At 40.2% G+C, this 15,003-nt stretch overlaps 1 protein-coding gene across 2 annotated transcripts in view; it reads left to right on the top strand.

Moving 5' to 3' along the window:
* Positions 1 to 864: 864 nt before the first annotated feature.
* LOC134614112 (shootin-1-like) overlaps positions 865 to 15,003 on the top strand; it is a 30,970-nt gene continuing 16,831 nt past the window's right edge. Inside the window, exons 1-7 of one of the 2 annotated variants that reach the window (XM_063457553.1) lie at positions 865 to 998; positions 2,227 to 2,322; positions 3,642 to 3,746; positions 9,089 to 9,211; positions 11,102 to 11,209; positions 12,202 to 12,324; positions 12,945 to 13,040. In XM_063457553.1, the coding sequence (XP_063313623.1) occupies positions 875 to 998; positions 2,227 to 2,322; positions 3,642 to 3,746; positions 9,089 to 9,211; positions 11,102 to 11,209; positions 12,202 to 12,324; positions 12,945 to 13,040 (775 nt within the window). In that variant the 5' untranslated portion in view covers positions 865 to 874. The remainder of the gene's footprint in view (positions 999 to 2,226; positions 2,323 to 3,641; positions 3,747 to 9,088; positions 9,212 to 11,101; positions 11,210 to 12,201; positions 12,325 to 12,944; positions 13,041 to 15,003) is intronic. The other variant, XM_063457554.1, reaches the window with a different exon arrangement.

Below are 15,003 nucleotides of genomic sequence, written 5' to 3'. Positions count from 1 at the left end.
AGACAATGCAACAATGTATACATAGACTAGCTCTCTATATCCAGTGCTGCAAGCTCCCTCTTCAATATATCTACAGCTTCTTATACACACAAATCAACTGCTATTTTTTCAATAATGGTGTTAGTGGGGGCCTCATGTATGAGTCTCGCCTAAGGCCTCGTCAAGTCTAGAGCCGCCACTGAAAACAACTTTAGCTTAATCAAGCAGTTTTGGTGTATAGAACATGCCTCTGAAGTTATCCTGCTCAATTCTTTGCCCTTTAGGAGTTAAATCATTTTTGTTTCTGTCCATTTAGCTCTAAACACACCTCCCCTGGCTGTGGAAAAAAAGAGAAAATAATTGTTTAATTTTTAATCAGATGTAACTTATTTTAAAAGTCTGTATCTCCTGCTCAGTAAATTGAACTTTAAATAAATAGAGGGGCTCCTGCAGCATCTAGCGAGCTATTAACAGGTCACAAGATAAGAAAGTTTACATTAAACAGAATTTGCAATTAAGGAAGTGTAAACATTAGATGACTCCTTACAGGAAGTATTTAAGAAGGTTGAGTAAGTCACATGCATTGAGGTGTTACTAAGGTGCATAAACAATGTGATTTAACTCCCAAATGACAGAAATTTGAGGAGTGAGACTGCAGGGGCATGATCTATACACCAAAACTACTTCATTAAGCTAAAGTTGTTTTGGTGACTGCAGTTTCCCTTAATATTCATTTGAGTTTTTGGAAAAATCTAAACAAAATGAGAGGCAGAGTTACCAGGGTATTCACATTTTAGCTGAATATAGAATACATGTTTACCTTTACCTGTTGCAACTGCAGATCTCTCTATTCAACCGTGGGAAATAAAATCTAAATATCCAACTTTATATTTCAATGTTTATTGTAGAGCATATGCTACAAAAGACGCCTGAGAAAATATTGTCTCCATTGAGAATGGTCCAGGAGATTACTAATTCCATTTCAGATACATCTTGCAATTGCCAAGAGCAAGTTAAAGGTAAGATGGTATTGGGTCTTATATACTATTGTCATTAAAGGGAAACTCTAGTGCCAGTAAAACGATCCGTTTTCCTGGCACTGGAGGGTCCCTCTCCCTCCCACCCCCCAATCCCCAGTTGCTGAAGGGGTGAAAACCCCTTCAGTGACTTACCAGAGGCAGCGACAGGTCCCACGTCGCTGCTTCCTCCTCCCCCTCCGCTCCTCCTTCTGCTTACGTCGGCCGGTGGGCGAGACTGATCTCGCCCGCCGGCCGAGGAGACCTAATGCGCATTAGCGCACCCCATAGGAAAGCATTGAAAATGAATTTCAATGCTTCCCTATGGGGAATAGAGCGACGCTGGAGGTCCTCACACAGCGTGAGGACGTCCAGCGACGCTCTAGCACAGAAAACCTGTGCTAGGGACCAGGAAGTGTCCTCTAGTGGCTGTCTAATAGACAGCCACTAGGGGAGGACTTAACCCTGCAAGGTAATTATTGCAGTTTAATAAAAACTGCAATAATTACACTTGCAGGGTTAAGGGTAGTGGGAGTTGGCACCCAGACCACTCCAATGAGCAGAAGTGGTCTGGGTGCCTAGAGTGTCCCTTTAATGACGATTCTCAAGAATTCTACTGCTATAACATCACCACCGGAGGAAACTTGTCACTACACTCATACTTAATTCCTTTTATCTCCTGATCCCCCACCACTTTAATAAAGTGGGGATCTCTAATACAGTGTAGCAAGTTCAAACCCCCCAAGGACCATTCCTGTTTCCCTCACTCTGATCAGCTGACTGGTGGTGAATGGTTTGTCCCATAGATTTGTCCCGGAGGATGGTCTACTATTACATTTTGTAATATATAATCTTAAGACTTTTGAATTTTCTATTTAATTTAAGAAATAGAGGTCTAATGACAAGAGCACAGCATTGTATTGTTAAGAATTTAAGCATAATAATCCTTTAGATTGTAAGCTCACAGGCTACCTTTCTAAGTGTTTTTTTTTTTTAAATAGCTTGAATGGCTAGATCTCAGCTCTTTACCTCCTGTATTGATCAGTGTATATTGTACATTTCTTTGCTTTTTTTTTTTCTCCTCTACTTTTCTCCCCTAATTGTACAGCACTGCAGAATATAGTGGTGCTTTATAAATGCCAGTAATAATAATAATAATAATATTATGTCATGTGGTATAATACTATCTTGTATCGTTCACAATTTGATATTCCTGTTTGGTGTATGCCAGCGATTCCTGTGATACATGAGATGAGAGAAGATACATTGACTCCGCACATCAAAGACCTGGATCATATACAGAAAGCAGCAGATACCACCAGGGAAGGTCAGCAGCAAACTGATATTTTAGTAACCCCTTCAATACCAAAATCGAGTCTAAACATTTTATTTTCATGTATTTTGCAGTATGAAATCTAGTCTATAAGGCCTCAATCCTCTATATGTATACTGTACCAGCCTTTAGAGGAGCACTTTGTCTGCCAGAAGCCTCTTGTCACCAATTTAACAAATGTAAAGTTACTGAAAATGTCAGCTCACCCCCAGCTTTCAAACAGTACAGGAAGTTTCAATGGGTTACATCATTCCTACAGTCACAGAGGGGGAAAAGAGAAGTGAAATTACCAAATATCTTTATTTTAAAAATATGTGATTTAACTGTATTTACTGTATGTGGCCATTTTACGCAGATTATGTTGCAAATTTTAGGAAGCTGCACTGCAAGTAATGCCTTCAGGGTACTTCCAAATACTTACAAGCATTGACCATTTTTATTTATTTTCTTATTTGTTTGTTTATTTTAGTTGTTGCACCGACTGTGTATAAGAAAAATTTAATTTTTTCCAGAGCTTTTATACTTACATTTCAGGCCATGTAAAATATTACAGGATAAAGGACCCTGTATACTGTCTAAAGCTGGTTATTTCCCAAATATTTTTATAAAGGCGAATAAGTGATACATAAAAATTGTGTTGTGTTATTTTTTTTTTCTGCAAAGCAATCTATACCCAAATTTGCTGTGTTATGATATGTTTCTATGATATCTATCCTTTGCATCAATTAAATGGTATGCTAATATTATTTTCAATCAACACGTGCTCGGTAGTGAAGGGGTTAAACATGTTACTCCTTCTTCTGCCCATTGTGAACACTCTATAGCTGGCCTGGCTAACCACTCATCACAAAGGGTTTTGTAGGCATAGCATTACCTGGCATTAAATTTCATGATGTATATACGAGCTCAGCCAGGGCCAGTGATTGGAATACTTGCTCCCAGAGGTCAGAGAGCATTCTGGGACATAACGAGTAATCATCGTTAGGGCACAAGCACAGGACACAGGGAACAATGGAACATGTAATGGGTTGTGAGTCAGGGACTTAGACTGCCTGTAAGAGATACTGACTTCCTGAACAGGGATCAGGTGGAAACCAGGGATATGGGTGAGAGTTCCAGAGCGCTGACTGAGAGTTCCAGAGCAAGAGTGAGAGGCTTAGTGCACTGAGTTAGAGGTCCAGTACTCGGAGTGAGAGGACCAGTGCCCTGAGTGAGAAGCCCAGTGTGCTGAACATGAGGTCCAGTGCCCCTTTATATAATATAGTATTTTTTAGTGATTACAGTCACTTCTTTTTTTCCTAAATTTATTTTAGAGATCTTTGTGGTAAACAAGCAACCAGAACAAATATCTTCAGACAAAAGTGACACAGACGTTACCAACAAAGGCACAGATTTTAAGAACTCACAACAAATTAAAGGTAACACAACTTATCTCATCTTCGACTTTTCATTCTCATTCATCATAGACGGCATAAAGCCTGTAGCCGGTCTCGATATATATTTACATGGAGTATAGGGGAGCTTAGACAGTTTGCTGAACTTAGCACAAGAGATTCATTATCATCCAGAGGTCCAGTTTAGCCCATGTAGAAGCCTTGTGTGAAGCCTATCTTCTTTCTGGACTCATCACCAGCTGGTTCTTATTCTGTTTATCTACAATGGTAAGTGAATCTCTAGGAATATCATGAGAACCTTTTTCCTCTGGCTATCAGAAACCTCCTGCAGTCAATGTTTGAACCAACGTCAGCCTTACTTGGCATAGGTGACATATCACCGATGTAACGGATCGCCTGGCACCCCGACTGGGTACCTCCGTTAAAGGATGCTCCTAGCGTTTCCAGAGGACTCCAAGCACTCTGGCAGACACCACAATCACCGAATCTGAGAAGCATATAAATCCTCTCAAGCCTCTGAATGCTGTAGAGTAGACAGTTGAATAGGAACCATACGAATAGGTTTTCAATCCTAGCAGTCAAACTGGAACAGCATACATCCAGCCTGGCTTTTATTTCCATCTCACACATACAGGCCACACCCAGGGGGAGGCATAACATAACCAATAGTATCACGGGTGCAACCCACACATCCCCTCCCCTTAGTGTGACACATAATCCCATTATGCATACAGTTTAAAATATACTTTTACACAATATCTATAACTTCTAAAATATACATGTCACAAACATAAAACATAAATTTACTCAGCATACTTCAATTAGTAATACTCTCAAAAATCATCCCAATCCTTCCAGTAGATCAATAGTTAGCTGGAGGTCCCTTAGTGACCGACCGCAAGCACATTTTCCTGCCCAAAACAGTTCCATGGATTTGGGCTGTGCGGTCGGTCAATTACTGGCATAAAAACGGCTAAGTCCCATTCGAAGTTTGGCTGGTACTTCGACTTTAGTCGAAGTGTCGAAGTGGAGTTGATGTTAAGGGTCGGCGGTGTTCGAAGTTAAAATGGCCGCCGCCACGTGGTCCTTTGTCCGATACCGGCCACTTCGACAGCTTCGACAACTTCGACAGCTTCGACAGCTTCGACTGTGTCCGAAGTGCCATATACAAAAGTACCAATCTTTCCCCAAAGTATTTAAAGGGCTAGGGACAGTCTTCTACAATCCACATGCCCAAAAGTAGTTCTTAAAGGGTCAGTACATTATGGTAGCAGTCCATAAGCCCCAATTCAGTCCCTTAAAGGGCAATACCTCCCAGGGACCATAATCACTGGGCAGGAGGCTAGCAACCAGGCTTCTCCAGTTCTCAGTGGCGAGGTTGGTTCCGCCACAACCGAAATTTACAGATTAAAGTAAATGATAACTACGAGCATCATACGTCCTGTTTCTAGGCCTCATAATTAGGGAGCAAAGGAACCAGCTGTTTGTATGTCAGTCAGAGGAATCTAAGGATTTGTGGGGACCAGGACAAGAATTTCTAATGAAACCTATGAAAACAAATTGTACATCTTACTGGCTGTATCCATGTCTGATCAAAACCCTGTGGTAAACGAAAGCATGCTAATTAATATGATTAATATACTGATTTATGTTTTGTGAGGGTTGCAGTCAGTTTGAAAAAATATATAGTTTCAACAATATAGTTTCATTAACTTAGAATTCACTGCAACTAGTAAAGTTAAAATCAAATAAAAACAAAAAACTAATTGTAAATGTTCAGCTGGCCAATTTAACCCCTTAATGATACAACTTCTGGAATAAAAGGGAATCCTTAAGGGGTTAACATAGATTTGCTTATAAACGATCTTTGAGATTTAATAAGCTGGCCTCTGACCCAGAGACAGAACTAATGTAGAGAGGGCCGGGTGCAAGAAAGTTTTACGGGCCCCCTCTAGTGCAAGAGTGTCCAATAGTAGATCCCCATCTGTTGTACATCTCCAAAGATGCTATGCCAGCTGGGGATCTACCATTTGCCCATACTTGCAGGGTTATATTTGTCAGCTGGGTTTGTGCGTTTGAATGTAAGCATGTTTTTGTACAGAGAATATGTGTGCATGTAGTGGTGTATTTGTGTTTATTGTTGCTGTTGGAATGCAGTGGTGTACTTGTGTGTAGTGTTTGTGCTTGAATGCAAGGTGTGTGTTTTATGTAGTGTTGGCTTTAATTGTGGATGTACATTTGTATGTATTATTAGTGTTTGACTGAAGGGGTGTGTTTGTATATAATTTGGATGCAAGTGTGTGTTTGTATGTAATATATGTGTTAAATTGCAGGAGTGTGTTTGCATGCTATTTTGGGGTTTACTTGGATGTATGCACATGCAAACATACACTGCCACCTACATACACACTTACACAGATATACTAACACATTAACACACAAATGCAAACATGTAAACATACTGACACATACACAAACATTCATATACACACATAGATGCACACCGACACACACTGACACATGCACACACATTAACACATACTGACACACACACCCTGACACACAGATGCAAACACGCACACACACACACACTGACATATACACATCCTGACACACAGATACAAACACACTGACACACTGACACACAGATACAAACACTGACATATACATACTCTAGCACACACAATATTTTACTACCAACATTTTTAATATAATGCCTAATGGGACTGTCCCTTACTTCCTTGATTTTCTGCAAAATAATTTCAGCACATTCACATATAATGGTCCAGGCACTCTAATGTCTTCATACACCTTTATTGGAACATATGAAACACTGTAATGTTTCGACTCACAAGCTTGACAAAAACTCCATTGGGGGTCGAAACGTTGCAGTGTGCCACATGCTCCAATAAAGGTGTATGAAGACATTGGAGTGCCTGGACCCTTTTTCTAATGCTGGTATTTATTATCTTCTGGGCTTGTGCTGGCCCTTGGTTCAGCTAAGCACCCTGTCTTAAGTGAATTGAGTGCCGTTCATTTTCCACTTTTGTTAAGTCATATTATGGATCAGAATGACTTCAATTTCCATGTTATTTCCATCCATAGAAGTAACAATGATTTATTTGTAATTTCAGATGAAGGTTCAAAAGAGTTATTGACTGAGGACAAAGAACAAAAAGAGTCTATCGACCAATCCATGAATACGGAGGACGTGGATCAGCATCCAATTAAAGGTAATGACTTACTGACTGGATCAGGTTTCCTCTTTGTGTAAACTTTAAATAACCCCGGAGGAATTTAGCATCAAGAATGGTAAAATTTTGTAACCCCTACAAATGATTTTTTCTGTTGTTATGAGAGAACCTTCATCATTCACATGACAATCTTCTATATCCTGTTTTACGCTTCCCAACCCTATGTTAGCTATTGCATCATGTGGGATTTTTTTTCCACACTATGCAATATGAGTTAGAGTGCTCTGATTGGTTGCTTAGTTAGCCAACCAACCTGAGAACTCTGGTAGTCAAGTCTCAAGAGAAGTATCATAGTGCAACTTTTTTAAATCTGGCGATTGGATTTGAAGCATCTGAGCAAGGCTTTCAGCTTTGTTCGGTCAGACTGAAAATGGGACCAAATTCAGGCCCAATCAGGTCTTGAATTGCAAAATCTGGACATTGTTAAGTAGTGTGCAAAATGTCTGGATTTTAAGTCCAAATGGTCTCATTTGCAGTCTGATGTTTTTTTCTGATTCAGTACGAAGCCATTCAGACTTTACCCTTAATGGTTGTCACTGTAACTTCAGGTAGTTTATATTTATCCATTTTGTTTATTTTAATTTTATAAAAATGTTTTGTTTGTTACTTTAGATGTGGAAGCAATTCCCGAGGCATTTACAGTTCCTGTACAGTCTATCAAAGTAGACATTAATGATCAAACAATCGATAACGCTCAGGACTCTCAGCATCAACTGAAAGGTAAGGGTCTTCCCACGTTCAGAGAGAATCGCTTGTAATGAAATTTGTTAGCTTGCAGTTTGAATGACCAATCCTTTTGATTAATTTTTCAATGCGCAAAGTTTTTTTGTTTTTTTTTAAATACATTCTGACTTTAAGTATTATTTATATTGCCTGCATTAGCAGCGCGTCTTGCTTTGAAGATTCTCACGTAATTATTATTTTATTATAATTATTTTATCATGTTTTATTGTTCAATTAGAGTTTATAAGCTGGAAATCTAATCTATACCTCAACTAAATATTAAACACTTTACTAGACATCGACTTGAATCTCTTTCCCCAACAACACAGGAAGCTCAAACCCTGGTTCGAATATATTGATTGCCAATAACCCCTAGAATTTTTTTAATGCAATAGATGGTCAATGAGTCATGGGGTTTGTACTTCTGAAACATCTGGAGGGCTGGAGTTTGAGATGTCTGCCCTAAACAGTATTGTTTTCAACCTTGTGGAGGTGTTTGGAAAACGTTAAGTCGCTCAGGAATTTACTATGCGGCAATACTGGTGGGCAAGTTATAGAGAGAGTTGGGCATCTGTTATAAGAGGGGTTCAAAGCACCTAGTGCCATGAACGCAGGGGTAGTCGGCAGCACAGCTGTGTGCCTTCATGGGCCAGGAATCAGATCATAAATCTCCCTCACCGATTCATTCCAAACTATTGGGACAAGTGGAGGGGAAAAAGACTCAAGTCTGCACCATTAGTAGGTGCTGACTGAGTGTAATCATTTCACCATCTCTGGCCATTGAGAGCATTGTTACGGATTTCCAGGATAACTCTCTGACACTCAGGGTGCCAGAACTCACAAGAGTAATTCACACTACTACTACTACTGCACACAGTAGAGGTGCAAACCTGAAGCACTGGACCATCAGTAATTTAGATATCCCCTTTCCCTGGTCGAAGGTATTAAAACAGGGAGGGAGGAGGGGGTAAACTTTAATTTGTATAACATTGATAACAAAATGTTAAATTGCTACCTCACCCCTGGTGTTCAACAAGCTAAAGTGCCCTATCTCAACCCCCACAAAACAGCACATATACTACCCCCACACACATATTCCCTTACACACACTTCGTTCCTTATTCAGCACTCACACACACATGCCCACATTACAGCTCCAAGACTCATAATCTCTGCAGCCCTCTACAAAGAGGCACACACAACATCTCATATACCTGCACACACTCTATCTCCCCCTACACACAAACACACAAACATTGGTGACCAATGCGACTGTTCTTTACTTTCTATTTAACTTGTGTTGTCTTTTGGTATGCAAGTTCTCATGTATTAATTCAGTTATTGATATAATGGATCAGGACGACTTCAATTTCTGTTATTTCCACCTAGATGTGACAGAGATTTCTTTGTCAGATGAAGGTTCAAAAGAGTTATTGACTAACGACAAAGAACAAAAGGAGTCTATCGACCAATCCATGAATACTGAGGATGGGGATCAGCACTTAACTAAAGGTAATGACTTACTGACTGGATCAAATATCTTCTATGTGTAAACTGTAAATAACCCTGGAGGAATTTAGCATCATTTACCAGAATGGTAACATTGTGTAACCTCTACAAATGAAGCCTTTCCACAATGTCAGCTATTGAACTGCATTGGAAAAAACAACCACTATAAGCGTTATGACAGCCAAGTCCAGAGAATTCTCATAGCTGTGATTTCTTTAAATCCAGACACAGATTTGAAGCATTCGATCCAGGTTTCAGCCATCTGGCGGTTTATGGTCTAGCCTACATTTGAATGAAATTCAGTCCCATTCCGGTACTGAATTGCAAAATCTAAAAAATTTTAAATATTGTGAACAAAGTCTGGATTTTTAGCCCAAATGGCCCCATTTGCAGCAGAATGTATTTATTATTATTATTATTGCAATTTATATAGCGCCAACAGATTCCGTAGCGCTTTACAATATTAAGAAGGGGATTTAACTATAAATAGGACAATTACAAATAAACTTACAGGAACAATAGGTTGAAGAGGACCCTGCTCGATCGAGCTTACATTCTATAGGAGGTGGGGTGTAAAACACATTAGGACAGGAATTTGCAATCAAATAAGGTGGACTGCCCTTTAGGAGAGGTCAAGAGACAGGTATGTGAGGTATTGGTTAGTCTTGGAGGCCATAAGCTTTCCTAAAGAGATGGGTTTTAAGGCACTTCTTAAAAGATGCAAGACTAGGGGAGAATCTTATGGCGGTATTTGCCACATTCGGTACCGGACATTCAGAATTTAGTGATTAACAGCAACCGTGTTTATATTGAGAATTGTAGATTATGCTAGTGTACCTATCATCTTAATTTTATTAATGACAGGAGGCCAATATTTTGCTTAAGTCTCTCTTTACTTAAGCTCCACAGCAGCATATTTTAACATAGTAACAGGATAAACCAATCAGAAAAAAGTAACAAGCTACAAAACTCCCTCCCACTGTCGTCACTTCCTCTCTCTGGCTGCAAAATGAACCAATAACAGGAAATAGAGAATAACTGGAAGAAGATCTCAGCATAGAAGACGAGAAGCGTTCAAGTGTACGAAGAACAGAAACTAGGCTTGACATCTTGAGGGAGGATTAAACTGAAACGAAATAACGAAAAGGAGGATTGATCTAAGAATTGGACTTCTAAAGGCATGCCACTAAACTCTATTAGACAAATATTCCAATAATGATTATAGATAAACTATCTATACCCCCCATCAAATATAACCGATCCATAATGGAATCTGTCAGTAATAAATCTAGTCGTACTCACCCCTCTGTCCAGGAGTCTCACCTAAAGAGGTAAAAAGGGGCAGGGTAACAACAAGGGTGGGAAAATATTCGCCTCCTGTCATTAATAAAATTAAGATTATAGGTACACTAAAGCTAGCATAATCTACAATTTTATAACATGACAGGAGGCTTCATATTTTGCTGTTTTAACGCTCACCAAGTAAAGCTAAGGAAGCGTGGACAGCCGGACGAAAGTAGTAGTTGCGAAACGTCTATTCACAGGACCGATCTGCCGATCGGAGGATGTCTTGTAGTGAGGCTCCAGCCGTGAATGGACAAATAACGAGAAAGTGCCGAAACTACACATAGTTTAGGGTGAATAGGGAAATATGGGTAGAAGAAGAAGTAAAGAGAAACTTAAGCAAAATATTCGCCTCCTGTCATGTTATAAAATGTTATATTTCTCAGTAGGAATCTTACCAGGGTGTGAGCTAATATAACTTCACATAGAAGTCATATTTACCATTTTATTTATAGACGATATAGTAAAATGATTGTATTGCAATTATACATTTGAATGCTTGTTTTTCTTTTCTTAATTTTATAAAAATGTTTTATTTTGTTACTTTAGATGCGGAAACAATTCCTGAGGCTCCTGCACCTCCTGAAGAATTCAGCAAAGAAGACGTTACTGATCAAACAATCGATAACGCTCCGGACTATCGGCAGCAGCTGCAGAGTAAGGATTCCCCAGTATAGAGAGAATCGCTTGTTACGAAGTTTGTTAGCGTGCAGTTTGAATGACTAATCCTTCTGATTCATTTTTACATGTGCAAAGTTTTTTTGAAATAAATTCTGACTTTTTCAAGTATTATTTACATTGACTGTATGAGCAGTGAGTCTTGCTTTGAAGATTCTCACGTAATTATTATTTTATTATATTCATTTTATTATGTTTTATCAGAGTTTATAAGCTGGAAATATAATCTATACCTCTATACTAAATATTAAACAATTTACTAGAGACCGGCTTCAATCTCTTTCCCCAAAACAGGGATTCCAAGCCCTGGCCGCCATACATTGATTGCATACAACTCCCAGAATTCTCTGAATGCAATGGATGGCTAAAGAGTCATAGGAGTAGTAGATCTGAAACATCTGGAGGGCTGGAGTTTGAGCTGCCTGCCCTAAACAGTATTGTATTCATCCTTGTGGAGGTGTTTGGGCAACTTTAAGTCGCTAAGGAATTTACTATGCGGCAATACTGGTGGGCAAGTTATAGAGAGAGGTGCAAAGCACCCAATTCCATGAGCGCAGGGGTAGCCTTCATGGGCCAGGAAACAGATCACGGATCTCCCTCACCAGTCCAGTCCAAACTATTGGAACAGGTGGAGGGGAAAACATCTCGAGTCTGCACCTCTGCCAGACTTCCAGGATAACTCTTTGGTGCCCAGCCGGGCTGTTATTTACTTTAGGGGTGCCCAAAAGGTAGGTCCCCAGATGTTTTAGAACTAGAGCTTCCATGATGCTTTGTCATTCTAAAAGCATGCAGACCATCATGGAGCTGGAGTTCTTCGACATCTGGGGATCTACCTTTTTAGCACCCCTGCTTTAATTCCTCTTCTATTTAGTTGATTTTATGTCTTTCGGCACGCACATTCTCATGAGTTAGCTCAGTTAGTTGATATAGTGGGTCAGAATTACTTACATTTCTCAGTATTTTCCATCTAGATGGGGCAGAGATTTATTTGTCAGATGAAGGTTCTAAAGAGTTATTGGCTGAGGGCAAAGAAGTTATGGAGTCCATAGACCAATCTGTGAATGCAGAAGAAGGGGATCAGCACCCAGTTAAAGGTAATGACTTACTGACTGAATCACGTGTTTTCTATGTGTCAACTATCAATAACTGTGGAGGAATCTAGAACCACGACCAGAATGGTAATATTTTGTAACCTCTATAAATAAAGCCTTCATAGCTGTTCTCCATTTTTTGAGAGAGGACCTTCACCACCCACTGGTCAATATTGTTTTATAGGCTTTCCCACACTACGTCAGATATTGAATTGCATGGGAAAGCCAACCAATACCAATAGAGTGTTTTGACAGCCAGGTCTCGACAGAATTCTCATAACCTTTTTTTTTTTTTTTTTTTATCCAGACATGGATTTTGAGCTTTCTGTCCAGATTTAAGCCGTCTGGCTGTTTTTGGTCTAGCCTGAATGCGGACTGAATGGCCCACTCAGATCCTGTATTGCAAAGTCCAGACGTTATATACTGTGAACAATATTCGGATTTGAGTCTGAATGGAGCCCAATGGTGTTGCCCCATTGGGCCATTCAGACTTTAGTGATTAACGACAACCATTTTATTTGTAGTCTACACAGTAAAACAATTACATTATGAAAATACATTTGAATGGTTTGTTTTGTATAATTTTATAAAAATGTTTTCTTTTGCTACATTAAATGTGGAAGCAATGCCTGAGGCACCAGCATCTGAAGAGTTTATCAAAGAAGATAATACTGATCAAACAATCGATAACGCTCAGGACTATCAGCAGCAGCTAAAAAGTAAGGATTATCTTTCTATTCCTCAGTTTAGAGAGAACTACTTGTTGTGAAATTTGTTAGCGTGCAGTTTGAATGACGATTTCTTTTGATGGCTCTTTCGATGTGCCAAATTTTTTTTTTTTTTAATTAATTCTGACTTTTACTAATATTAGCTACATAACCTCTATTTGTAGTGATTCTTGCTTTGAAGATTCTAATATTATTATTTTTACAATTTTTTTTATATTTATTTTCCTATATTTTATTGTTCAATGAGAGATTATGTGTTGGATATTGAATCTTTTCTATACCGCAATTAAATATTAATAGTCTACTTGAGACTGGCTTAAATCCCTTTCTGCAAACCAGGGATCTCAAACCCTGGACCCCAGATATTGATGAACTTCAACTCCCTGAATTCTGTGAATGGAAGAAATGACAAAAAATCATGGGAGTTCTAGATCAGAAACATCTGATACAGCACCTAAACCACCCCACAAATACATATTCCATTACACACTACAATCCCTATACAACAATATCATTACAGTCCCTAGACACACACACTTTCTACATCCCCCTACAAACAGACACACACTACATACCCTATACACACTCTGCAGCCACCTATACACTACAGCCCCTAAGCATAAAAATAACGGCTACACTGCAGCCATTATACAAACACTACATCCCTACACACATACACTGCAGCCCCTTTGCACAAAACAGCTTCTATGCACACACTACATCCCATGTGGAGATTAGAGCTCCCTCGCCGCGTCTGATCACAGCACTGCCGCACGCCCCCCAGCAGCCCCAGGGACCGATCCATCATCCACACCAGCTCTCCAGGTAGGGAGGCTGGGTGGAAAATGTGTATTTATAAAATAATTAGTGAATGTATGTGATGTGTGTCTGTGAGTGACAGAGTGTGTGTCTGTGAGTGACAGTGTGTGTCTGTGAGTGACAGAGTGTGTTTCTGTGAGTGACAGTGAGTGTGTCTGTGAGTGACAGTGAGTGTGTCTGTGAGTGACAGAGTGTGTGTCTGTGAGTGACAGTATGTGTGTCTGTGAGTGACAGTGAGTGTGTCTGTGAGTGACATTGTGTGTGTCTGTGAGTGACAGTGAGTGTGTCTGTGAGTGATTGTGTGTGTCTGTGAGTGACAGTGAGTGTGTCTGTGAGTGACAGTGTGTGTGTCTGTGAGTGACTGAGTGTGTGTCTGTGAGTGACTGAGTGTGTGTGTGAGTGCGTCTGTTTGTGTGTGTCTGTGAGTGATTGTATGTATGAGTGTGTGTGCATGTGAGCGTATGAGTGTGTCTGTCAGTGTATGATGAGTGTGTTTGTCAGTGTATGAGTGTGTGTCTGTCAAATCAGTGAGAGTATGTTTGTCATTGAGTCTGTGTGTGACTATCAGTGTGTCTGTCAATGAGTGTCAATCAGTGTGGGTCTGTCAGTGTCAATGAATGAGTGTGTGTCAGATCAATGAGTCTGTGTCTGCCAGTGACGTCTGTGTGTTTGTCATTGAGTGTGTGACTGTCAGTGTGTACAGAGTGGAGCAGAGCGCAGTACAGGAGCTTCTGTTTCCTGTACCTGGCCAGACTGACAGGAGGTGCCTACAGAGAGAGCACTCCCTGTCAGTCCGGCCGGGTACAGAAAACTGAAGCTCCTTTAGGGGATCTGCTCCGCTCGGCAATGCAACAATAGAGGTAGGAGGCACACCAGGAAGGGAATTGTGACCACTAAAGGGGTGTGGGGAGCACCAAAGGACAGGGAGGGAATGGGAGAGAAACACCAAGAGACAGGGAAAAGAGGGGGGAGGGGAGAAGAACACTAAGGGACAGGGAAGGGACCACTAATGGTCGGGGAGGGGGGCTGGTTAAGAGGCACATAGGTGAAGATGGTGTGTTTTTTTTTTTTTTTGGGGGGGGGGGGAGGGGGAAAATGCATCTTCGCCTATGTACCTAAAAATCCAAGCACCGGC

This window comes from Pelobates fuscus, chromosome 6 (assembly GCF_036172605.1).
Source record: "Pelobates fuscus isolate aPelFus1 chromosome 6, aPelFus1.pri, whole genome shotgun sequence".
Taxonomy (NCBI): Eukaryota; Metazoa; Chordata; class Amphibia; order Anura; family Pelobatidae; genus Pelobates; species Pelobates fuscus.
The sequence above is the reverse complement of the archived record's forward strand: the minus strand, read 5'-3'. Positions and strand labels throughout refer to the sequence as shown.